Source organism: Hyperolius riggenbachi, chromosome 3, assembly GCF_040937935.1.
Source record: "Hyperolius riggenbachi isolate aHypRig1 chromosome 3, aHypRig1.pri, whole genome shotgun sequence".
NCBI lineage: Eukaryota > Metazoa > Chordata > Amphibia > Anura > Hyperoliidae > Hyperolius > Hyperolius riggenbachi.
Window position 1 is genome coordinate 450,071,837 of NC_090648.1, and position 12,256 is coordinate 450,084,092.

The 12,256-nt window shown below is 44.0% G+C and overlaps 1 protein-coding gene across 4 annotated transcripts in view; it reads right to left on the minus strand.

Annotated features, from left to right (window-relative positions):
* Positions 1-12,256, minus strand: part of LOC137564232 (WAG22 antigen-like) — a 97,070-nt gene that overhangs the window by 31,341 nt on the left and 53,473 nt on the right. For all 4 annotated transcript variants that reach the window (XM_068277831.1, XM_068277830.1, XM_068277832.1 and 1 more), the window contains 2 exons: positions 6,875-6,922; positions 1,967-2,017 (listed from right to left, as the gene is read on the minus strand). In XM_068277831.1, the coding sequence (XP_068133932.1) occupies positions 1,967-2,017; positions 6,875-6,922 (99 nt within the window). The remainder of the gene's footprint in view (positions 1-1,966; positions 2,018-6,874; positions 6,923-12,256) is intronic.

Below are 12,256 nucleotides of genomic sequence, written 5' to 3' on the forward strand. Positions count from 1 at the left end.
TTAAATGCACAGGTGTTGAACTCCAGGCCTGGAGGGCCAGATCCATGCCAGTGTTTAGGATGGACCGAGAGAGAGAGGAATGTGTTCTACCTGCAGGACCACACCTTTCACAATTCAGACCCATCAATTAATTTCAGCCGTGTCAAAAATGTGTGAGGACAGAGAGATCTGCAGCAGCCCATCATATAACTCACTCAGGCTCAGGATTACCGCTCTGAGTTGTGGATTATTATCCCGAGCGTGACTCGGGATTACCGCTAAGGAGGTTAGGAGTAAAAAGGAAAGGCTGAGTTTCAGACCACTTTAAGTTACAGATGTCCTTTAAAAGATGCTTTATTGTTGAGAAATAGAAATATCTCCAGGGAGAAAACTCAGGAATAAATGTAATTGAATAGGGCTCCTTGTTTTTAAAATGCCTCTTTATGCTTCAACGCTGTCCTCCTCCCATTACCACCAAGGGGATTGTGATTCATAAAGACATAGAGGCTCTTGCAGTGTTATTTAAAGTGGTGCTGATAGAGACAAATAGCCACAGTTAAAGCGGACCTGAACTCAGAACTTCCTTTCTGCTTTAAAAGATAAGCAACAACATACTAACTTTTAAAGAAAAATATTTCTTTGTTCTGCTGATACAAATCCTGCAATAAATCTGTAGAATGTCTACTTCCTGCTTTCATGGAAGCAGACATTGGGTTAAGATCCTGTGTTTACAAATTAGCTGCTCTGCTGTGGCAGTCAGATGACACAGCTGGGAGATCAAATTACAACTTGTGATTAGTCACAGATGAGAGGGAATTAGGCTAAACCCGCTAAATACATACAGGGTGCATTTCTCTCTGATTTCCTTCTGTCTAGTGCAAGAGTTCAGGTCCACTTTAAAGAAAAATCTGATCAAACCAGCATCCCAAACATCTGCTGGAGTTTATTCCATGAATAGGAACTGGCCCAAGCTCAACCCAAGCGATACCGACTCACTAATGATGATCAAATGAATGTAAATTATGTTCAAATAAATGTAATTCTGAAAATTATGCAAATAAGCTAAGAAACCATAATATTGTTCTTTGGTCCCAAGAAAGCAACTGCACAATTACCGTATTTTTCAGACTATGAGACACTCCTGACCATAAGGCGCACCTAGGTTTAGAGGACAAAACCAGGGGGAAAAATATATATATACTAAACCTTGTGCATCCATGGTGAAGGGGCATCTTGTGGATTATGCCTCCTTTGTACCTCATCCCCCCTTGTACCTCTTGTGTCCCCCTTGTGTCCTCCTCTGTGCCCCTTTGTGTCCCCCATCCTCCTCTATGCTCCTTTGTGTCCTCCTCTATGCCCCTTTGTGTCCCCCTTGTATCCTCCTCTATGCCCCTTTGTGTCCTCCTCTATGCCCCTTTGTGTCCCCCTTGTATCCTCCTCTATACCCCTTTGTGTCCCCCTTGTATCCTCCTCTATGCCCCTTTGTGTCCTCCTTTATGCCCCTTTGTGTCCCCTTTGTGTCCTCCTCTATGCCTCTTTGTGTCCCCCTTGTGTCCCCACTGTGTCCTCTTGTGTCCCCCTCTATCCTCCTTGTGTCTTCCACTATGCGCCTTTGTGTCCCCCGTGTCTTCCATTTGTCCCCATATTCTCCTCTGCATGGGAACAGTACAGGGAGTCCCCGACACTGCGGCGGATTGGAGGTTCGTATTGTCAGGCATTCACAAGTCAGGAACGCCCTGCATTTGGACTATAATACGCAGTGACTTTATTTCCCAACTTTTGGGTAGAAAAATTTAGTCTCACAGCAGAGCTTCGTCATTCAAGTGGAGATGCGTGCACATCGACACGCGCTATCTACTGCAAAACACACCCCCAGGACTGCACGCCAATTGGCATTAGTCATCCCTGGGGCTGCCAATTGGCGTGGAGCGGTCTTTAAGTACAGTAGTTAAAGAAAGTCAAGATAATCAATGGATCAGATACATACAACTGTTGTGTCGCCCCCCAGAAGACTTTCCAGACGTAATCCTGTCACCATCTGTAAAAGAACAGAACTCTTAAAGTGTGTTGTGATAGGGGTTTGTGAGATATGTACTAAAACATTGCTTAGTGATGTTTGTCTTCTTAAAACAGAAGGAAATTGTGATAATTTAGCTTTAAGTGAACATCCGTGGTTACCCACAATGCACCACTACAGAATATGCAAGTTATCTCTTTATGTCCCTGAAGCCAGGCTTGCATATAGAGCTGCTGGTGTCTAGCAAGCCTATAGCTTTACATTTTACAGAACCACACCAACCCCATACGCAGGCAGCCTGTTTCTGACATTTGGTTCTCCTCAGTGCACGGCAGGGATAGATATGGTTCTATAGGATAGGGCTTGGACCAATACAACAGAGTAACCAAGCAGCTCAGGGTGACTCAAAACCACAAGGGAAGTATATACTTTCCTTGTGGTTTTGGGTCACCCCGAGCTGCTTGATTACTCTGGTGTACTAAAAAAATGTTAATCAATATTTTGTTCTTGACAGCACTGCTGAGCTACAGTATAACCTTTCCTTTTGTTTTTTTGTTTATTTTTGGGCGAATTCTTTATAAAAAATATAACAAATTAGGAATAGGGATCGTCAGTGAGGTGCAAATTGTTACGAGTTGATGCAGGATTATGCAAATTATACGTACACATCTTGAAAATGGACCAATCGCATTCCACCGTGGCAGGATTCGATTGGTACATTTTTAAGCTGCACACATAATTTGCATAATCCGGCATCAAATCGGAACGAGTTGTATGTCATTGACCAACCCTAAGTAGTAATGACAAAATGAGAGCACTGCTCAGCACTAATTATGCTTTACACTATTATTCATTTAAAGTGACACCGAAGTGAAAAAAAACCGTATGATATAATGAGTTTTATGTGTAGTACGGATAATTAACCACTTAAGCCCTCAGTCGTTTTCACTTTATGCATCCGAGCAATGTTCAACTCCCATTCATTAGCCTATAACTTTATCACTACTTATCACAATGAACTGGTCTATATCTTGTTTTTTCCGCGACCAATTAGGCTTTCTTTGGGTGGTACATTTTGCTAAAAGCTACCTTACTGTAAATGCATTTTAACAGAAAGAATAAGAAAAAAACTGAAAAAATTCATTATTTCTCAGTTTTCGGCCATTATAGTTTTAAAATAATACATGCCTCCATAATTAAAACCCACGTATTGTATTTGCCCATTTGTCCCGGTTATTTCACCGTTTCAATTATGTCCCTATCACAATTTATGGCGACATTATTTTATTTGGAAATAAAAGAGTATTTTTTCCGTTTTTTTTTCACTATTTACAAGCTTATAAAAAAATATATATAGAAATATTTCATCTTTACATAGATATTTAAAAAGTTTAGACCCTTAGGTAAATATTTATGTGTTTGTTTGTTTTTTATTGTAATGTTTTTTGTATTTTTTTATTAAACTGTAATGATCCGCTCAGCTGGCTGCACAGGCAGACAGCTGTTTGACCATTCCTTGAGTCTGTGGGATGCAGGTCTCTGGATAATAGACCTGTCTTTGCTTTGCAAGCTTCAGACCTGCTCTGCTGCTGAGGCATTTGCATATACTGATTATGCAAATTGCCAAGTCGCCTCCCTTGAAGACTTGCAGCATAAATACCATGTGATCCCACAATCCTTTGCTGGTCATCATGGTTTGTTACTGTTGAAACAATCCTGGAGTGTCAGCCTTGCTATTGTTTGCTAAAGATTATCTTAGAGTATTCCTGGGGACTGCATTAGGCATCCCTCTAGTACAGTCAGGTTGTATTATTTGTATTGCCTGTTCTGTCTTCTGTTTGTCCTTGCGATTGCACTGTCGCCAGCGGTTGGCAATGGTGAATCGTTTGTTCCAGAACCTAGATCACACTTGCTCTGGCGGAAAGAGCAGTGGATCCTGCTAACTCTGTTTCCCTACTTGGTTCACACTCGCTCTGGCGGAAAGAGCAGTGGATCCTTCCTGTCCTGTCCCTGAACCTAGATCGCACTCGCTCTGGTGGAAGAGCGGTGGATCTTATCTGACCTATTCCTGTTTCTGTTCGTTTGTCTGTCTGGATCGCACTCGCTCTAGCGGTAGCAGCGGTGGTTCCTTTTGAACTCTGTCTGGGAGTGTAGGCCAGAGCTGCGGTTGCTGCTGGCTGCTCCTTCTCTCTGTCTTGTCTGATACAAACGCTTGCTGTAGGCTCGGTGGGGTAACCGTTAAGCAAGCGTTCACGTTCTCTGTTTCGTGTTTGTGTCGCGTTGGTTAGTGAGGGTGGCGTGCTTGTCTCTGTTGCGCTTATCGTGCGGAGACCGTGCCGTAAACGCGTTCGCTGTTGCGAATGAGTGCGGTGTTCGCGTTTAGCTAGCGTTTGTTATTTTCCTTATCTTCTCATTGTTGTTTGCTGTGCTCATTCTCATTGGCAATCGCATCTCTTGCGATTGCGTTTTCACTTGGTTTCCACTGTTGTGTGTTCACCGTCGCAGGTTGGCGACGACATTGGTGGACATAAATACATTCCTTCTCTGTGCTTATTCAGTCTTGTGTCGCTGTTAGCAATAGCCATCTCTTGCGATTGCTTTCCCACCTGATCTTAACGGTTGTGGGTTCATCGTCGCTGGATGGCGACTAGATTGGTGGACACACATACACCCTGTCGCTGTGTGCTCTCTCTTTAAGGGCTATCTTGCCCTGCATTGCTTCTACTCGTACAAACCCTATCTGGCATCTGTGGCTGTGCAGAGGACCTGTTCCTCTGCACTCCACGGCTCCATCTGCCGGCAGGAATTCCCCTCTACAGGTGCATTGCACCTTTTGCTGGGTTCTCTCAGATTATACGCTTGTGGATGATTTCCGCAGTGTCAGCGCGCATCCTGTGCGCTGACTACGGAAAGAATTCCACAATCGTTACATAAACATTTTATGTGGGTATTTTTGGGAGGGTGGGATGTAAATAGTGTTTTATTTGGGGAAATATATGTGCATTTTAATGTTTTTTTACTTTTAGATGTAGTTTTACTTTTTAGCCACAAGATGGCAACCTTGAGTTTGTTTACATGACGTCACACTAAGCGTACAATGTACGCTTGGAGGGACATAGGAGTCAGAAAAAGCGAAGCTTCCGAGAGAAGCTGTCGCTTTTTCTGCGGGGGAGAGGAATCAGTGATCGGGCACCATAGCCCTATTCATTGATTCCTGGGATAACGAATCCATGGCCGGGAGCGCGCGTACATGCGCGCGAACGGCCGCGGGAGCGCGCATGTCATCCTTGAAGTATAACTACGTCAAGGAGGACAAAGTGGTTAATAGAACATTAGTAGCAAAGAATATAAAATATTTTTATTTTCACTTGTATAGCTTTTCTTTTATAACATTGCATCATTCTCTTATATTTGCAATTTGCAAACCACACTCTGTATTTTAAACTATTTAAGAGAGCAGAGCTAATGACCCTTTGAACTTCCCTGTAGTAAAACCTTATCTAAAGCTGTCTGTCACTGTTTCTTTGATGTATAAGTGCTTCAGAATACAGCACTGTAGCCAACCCAAGTTGGGTCGGAGAGCTCAGAGAAGCTCTCTTGCAAAAGATAACAACTGATGTTTCTTAACTCTTCCTGTATTGGAAACAATATGAGACTATTTTTCTAACACTAGCAGAGCATTTCATTTTGTTTAACCTCCTGGGAGTGGGGACCACACATAGCAAATCCTACACCACACTTGTGGCTGCCTAAGCCTGACGCGGCGTAGGATTTACGCCACCTGCTTTTACCGCTAAACAGTATACAATACAATATCCATTTATCATTGTTAAATCTTTCCTCACCCAGATTTCTAGTCTGAAATGTATCACTGGTGGTGACATATTTAAGTCTGCCAGATGATCTGTACAGAATGTCTGTTACTGAGAGTTCTATGCACTGAGGGAGATATTACTTGCTTGGCAATTGGAAACAGCTGTTATTTCCCACAATGCAATGAGGTTCACAGGCAGCAAACTGCCAGGACCCAGGTCATGACATCACACTGTGGGAGGGGCTTCACCACAATATCTGCCACACAGGCCCCGCTGATGACCTATTTGAGAAAAGGTAAATATTTCTCATGGAAAAAGGAATATCAGCTACTAATTGAAATGACGTTTTTGGCTAATTTTACACCAGGACGTTGCGTTAGAGGGGGCGTTAAGGTCGCATAACGTCCCCCTAACGGAACGCCTGGTGGTGCTGGATCTGGACGTCAGAGTGAGCCGCGTTGTGCAGCTCACTCTGGCGTCAGTGATGCTGTGATGCGCACTCTTGTGCGCATGCGGCATCACGTGGTCCCGCCGGCCAATCGCCGCACAGAGCGGCCGCTCCAGGAAGTAAACACTGCACGTCACAACGTGCAGTGCATATTAATTAGCCATGTGCCTGGCCGCTCTCCGCTCCTCCCCAACGTTACTGAGCATGTGCAAGCAGTCTAACGTGGCTCAGCCGCGTCTAAAGTACTGCATGCAGTACGTTGCCTTGTGACGCAGCGTTACAATGTAACGCAACGTGGGCACTGTGAACAGCCCCATTGATTTTTCATTACTGTGCGGTGGGCTGCGTTACAGGCTGCTCTAACGTGCGCCTGTAACGTCCCACTGTGAAACCAGCCTCAATCCTGGGTTCCTCTTTAAAGTAAAATAAAAGTGGAGTCTTACTGGAGTCATTGATGTGTTGTGCATAATTAAAAGGTTTGTATAAATCCAATATTATTATTATTCATCCACAAAAATAGATCCCATTCTAGTTTTTATACAGATAATCATCTTTAAGCTAAAACACTGGTCAAGGGATATTTTGTATTTTAAAGATAAGAAGAAAAAAAATTACCTTAAGATCTCTTATAGAATTTACTAATTCGTCTATGTTGCTCGAAGTCTAAAAAAGGAGGGAATATTGTACAAGTCAGTGTTATGGACAGATGATCGTAATCAGCTAATTACGATTATGCAAATGTATGCGTACATTTTTGCGTTTATGCCTATACATAATTACAAATTGTAAATTTAACCACTTAAAGACCAGAGGTTTACACCCTGCTAGTGACCAGGCCATTTTTCACAATTTAGGCCACTGCAGCTTTAAGGCCTCCCTGCAGGGCCGTACAACTCAGCACACAAGTGATCCCCCCCCCCTTTTCTGCCCACCAACAGAGCTTTCTGTTGGTGGGCTGTGATTACTGATCCTGTGTTTATTTATTTTCTTTATAAATATTTGATTGTATTTTTTAAAAATAAATATAGCTTTTTTTTTTTTTTATTTGGAGGGCAGGCCTCCAGGGGGGGGGGGGGGGGGGCAAGACAGAGGCGAGAAATGCTCCAGCCTCAGGGCGCAGTGTATCATTCCCCTATCATGTTTGAAGCAGAGAGAAATAAGGAAAGGGGATACATGGCAGTGACTGCAAGCCAGATAACTAGAGATTAAAGGGACACTTAAGCCAGAAAAAAAATGAGTTTGACTCACCTGGGGCTTCTACCAGCCCCCTGCAGCAATCCTGTGCCTTCGCAGCCACTCACTAATCCTCTGGTCCCCCGATGTCAGCTAGTTTCGGTTTTGCCATCAGGCCCGACAGGACTGGCCACGCGTAGCTTTCTCCACATTCCCTACTGTAATTAGCGCTATTGCGGGCCACAACGCGTACAAAAATATGTGTTGCCGCATTTCTATGCATTGGTAATGCGGCAACGCGTATCTTTGTACGCATTGCGGCCCGCAATAGCGCTAATTACAGTCGGGAATGCGGAAAAAGCTACGCGTGGCCAGTCCTATCGGGTCTGACGGCAAAAACGAAACTAGCTGGCAGCGGGGGACCAGAGGATTAGTGAGTGGCTGCAAGGGCACAGGACTGCTGCAGGGGGCTGGTAGAAGCCCCAGGTGAGTAAAACTCCATTTTTTTCTGGCTTAAGTGCCTTTTTAAGTTGTTGGGGGGAAGGGGGGGTGGTTGAGGGCCTTGGGGAGCCTCTTACTCTAATAGCAGTCAGTGTGTGGCAGCTGGGGTGGGAGGGATGGGGGGCGCACTTTGGTGTCTCTGCCTAGGGTGCTGGAGGACTTTGTCCCTGTCTCCCTCTCCCCACCAGCCAATCACCGTGATCGGCTGTCAGAGGCATCAGCCTCTGACAGCTGATCTCTCCTGAGCCTGCCAGGGGGACAGCCGTGTCACACTGTCCCCAGTACACCGCTGCCGTAGATCTCAGCACTGAACAGAGTAAATAGACGAGAAGTTTCGCCATCTAACAGTCTCCTAGCGGGACTGATGACAGAGCGGAGCTCCGTCATTCAAGCGGAGATGCGCATGCATCTGTATGCGCAATCGCCTGCAAAATCACGGCCTAGGACTTCACGCCAATTGGCGTTTAGCGGTCCTGGGGCAGCCGTTGCGACCACGCCAATTGGCATGGAGCGGTCTTTAAAAGGTTAATTGACTTTCTATAAGCATTCGTAATTATGCATGAATTTACGCGCCGACTTTGGCGGTGAATAGGCAGTATATTTGGCAATGACTTTGGCGGTGAATAGCAAGTCCCATACATACTATTGCTATCAAAACTGCTACATATGTTAAGGAGAATAGTGGGTACTAGTCAAAGTAATAATTTTTCAAAAAGACCTTGTAGTTTTTGAGCAAATCGATTTTAAAAATGCAAAGAAATTTTTTTTTTTAAACTCAAAAAAAAAGTCAGTTTAACCACTTGAGGACCACAGTCTTTCTTCCCCCGTAAGGACCAGAACCTTTTTTTTCCATTCAGACCACTGCAGCTTTTACGGTTTAGTGCTCGGTCATACAACCTACCATCTAAATGAATTTTGCCTCCTTTTCTTGTCACTAATACAGCTTTCTTTTGGTGCTATTTGATTGCTGCTGTGATTTTTAGTTTTTATTATATTCATCAAAAAAGACATGAATTTTGTCAAAAAAATGATTTTTTTAACTTTCTGTACTGACATTTTTCAAATAAAGTAAAATTTCTATATACATTTTTGTCCAAATTTATTCTGCTACATGTCTTTGATTAAAAAAACAAAAACATTCAGTGTATATTTATTGGTTTGGGTAAAAGTTATAGCGTTTACAAACTATGGTGCCAAAAGTGAATTTACCATTTTGAAGCATCTCTGACTTTTCTGAACACCTGTCAGGTTTCATGAGGTGCTAAAATTCCAGGATAGTATAAATACCCCCCAAATGACCCCATTTTGGAAAGAAGACATCCCAAAGTATTCACTAAGAGGCATGGTGAGTTCATAGAAGATTTTGTTTTTTGTCACAAGTTAGCGGAAAATGACACTTTGAAACAAAGATAAAACAAAAAAAGTTTCCATTTCTGCTAACTTGTGACAAAAAAAAGAAATCTGCCACAGATTCACCATGCCCTTCTCTGAATACCTTGGGGTGTCTACTTTCCACAATGGGGTCATTTGTGGGGTGTGTTTACTGTCCTGGCATTTTGTGGGGTGCTAAATTGTAAGCACCCCTGTAAAGTATAAAAGTGCTCATAGGACGTTGGGCCCCTTAGCGCACCTAGGCTGCAAAAAGGGGTCACACATGTGGTATCGGTGTATTTTTACACATACCCATGCTGGGTGGGAGAAATATCTCTGTAAATGAGATTTTTTTTTATTTTTTTTTTTTACACACAATTGTCCATTTACAGAGAGATTTTTCCCACCCAGCATGGGCATGTGTAAAAATACACCCCAAAACACGTTATACTACTTCTCCTGAGTACGGCGATACCACATGTGTAACACTTTTTTGTAGCCTAGGTGCGCTAAGGGGCCCAACGTCCTATGAGTACCTTTAGGATTTCACAGGTCATTTTGAGGCATTTGGTTTCTAGACTACTCCTCATGCTTTAGGGCCCCTAAAATGCCAGGGCAGTTTAGGAACCCCACAAATCACCCCATTTTAGAAAGAAGACACCCCAAGGTATTCTGTTAGAAGTATGGTGAGTTCATAGAAGATTTTATTTTTTGTCACAAGTTAGCGGAAATAGATTTTTACTGTTTTTTTGTCATTTTCCGCTAACGTGTGACAAAAAGATAAAATCTTCTATGAACTCACCATAAAACTAACAGAATACCTTGGGATGTCTTCTTTCTAAAATGCGGTCACTTGTGGGGTTCCTATACTGCCCTGGCATTTTAGGGGCCCTAAACCGTGAGAAGTAGTCTAGAAACCAAATGCCTCAAAATGACCTGTGAATAGGACGTTGGGCCCCTTAGCGCACCTAGGCTGCAAAAAAGTGTCACACATGTGGTATCGCCGTACTCAGGAGAAGTAGTATAATGTGTTTTGGGATGTATTTTTACACATACCGATTCTGGGTGGGAGAAATATCTCTGTAAATGGACAATAGTGTGTAAAAAAAATAAAAAAAAATTGTCATTTACAGAGATATTTCTCCCACCCAGCATGAATATGTGTAAAAAATACACTCCAAAACACATTATACTACTTCTCCTGAATACGGTAATACCACGTGTGACACTTTTTGTGCAGCTTAGGTGCGCTAAGGGGCCCAACTACCTATTCACAGGTCATTTTGAAGCATTTGGTTTCTAGGCTACTAACGGTTTAGGGCCCCTAAAATGCCAGGGCAGTATAGGAACCCCACAAGTGACCCCATTTTAGAAAGAAGATACCCCAAGGTATTCCGTTAGGAGTATGGTGAGCTCATAGAAGATTTTATTTTTTGTCACAAGTTAGCGGAAATTGATTTTTATTGGGTTTTTTTTTTTCACAAAGTGTCATTTTCCACTAACTTATGACAAAAAATAAAATCTTCTATGAGCTCATAATACACCTAACGGAATACCTAGGGGTGTCTTCTTTCTAAAATGGGGTCACTTGGTGGGGTTCCTATATTGCCCTGGCATTTTAGGGGCCCAAAACCGTGAGGAGTAGTCTGGAAACCAAATGCCTCAAAATGCCTGTTCAAAGGTATAAGCAATTGCAAATTTTGATGACAGGTGGTCTATGAGGGGCCGAATTTTTTGGAACCAGTCATAAGCAGGGTGGCCTCTTAGATGACAGGTTGTATTGGCACTGAAGTGCAGGAAGCGCAGGATGTTCTCAAATCGTGACCTGGACATGGCAGCAGAGAACATGGGCATGTGATGTATTGGGTGCGTAGACCAATAAGACCGCAATACATTATTTTTGACTAAACCCATGTTAAGGAGAAGGCCCCAAAAAATGTTACTTTGGGAATATTGGAGTGGCTTCCACCGAAAAGGCTGGGCATAGTAGCTTCTTGGATTGGCGGTTGCGTATTGTGTGGTATAATGGTTGGTCTCGCCACAATTGAGTCGTACCAGCAGTGATCAGTAAAAAAAATTCTGTCACTGCGGTGGGGCGGGTGAGGGTTTGGCCGGGTGATCAGAAGCCTGCAGGGGGGCAGATTAGGGCCTGATCTGATGGATAGGAGTGCTAGGGGGTGACAGGTGGTGATTGATGGGTGTCTCAGTGGGTAATTAGAGGGGAGAATAGATGCAATCAATGCACTGGGTAGGTGATCGGAAGGGGGTCTGAGGGTGTGGGCCAGTCATTGGGTGCCCGCAAGGGGCAGATGAGTGTCTGATCTGATGGGTATGATGGGTATCAGTGAGGCTGGGCATAGTAGCTTCTTGGATTGGCGGTTGCGTATTGTGTGGCATAACGGTTGGTCTCGCCACAATTGAGTCGTACCAGCAGTGATCAGTAAAAAAAAATTCTGTCACTGCGGTGGGTCGGGTGAGGGTTTGGCCGAGTGATCGGGAGCCCACACGGGGAAAATTAGGGCCTGATTTGATGGGTAGGTGTGCTAGGGGGTGACAGGAGGTGATTGAATTGTGTCTCAGGGTGTGAATAGAGGGGGGAATAGATACAAGCAATGCACTGGGGAGGTGATCGGGGGTATCTGAGGGCGATCTGGGGGTGTGTGCCGGTCATTGGGTGCCCGCAAGGGGCAGATGAGTGTCTGATCTGATGGGTATGATGGGTATCAGTGACAGGTGGTGACAGGGGGTGATTGATGGGTGATTGATGGGTGATTTGGTGCCCGCAAGGGGAAGATTAGGGTCTAATCTGATGGGTAGCAGTGACAGGTGGTGACAGGGGGTGACGGGGTGATTGATAGGTGATCAGAAGGTGATTACAAGCGAGAATATATGCAAGCAGTGCACTGGCGAGTTGATCAGAGGGGGTCTTGGGGGCTATTTGAGGGTGTGCCG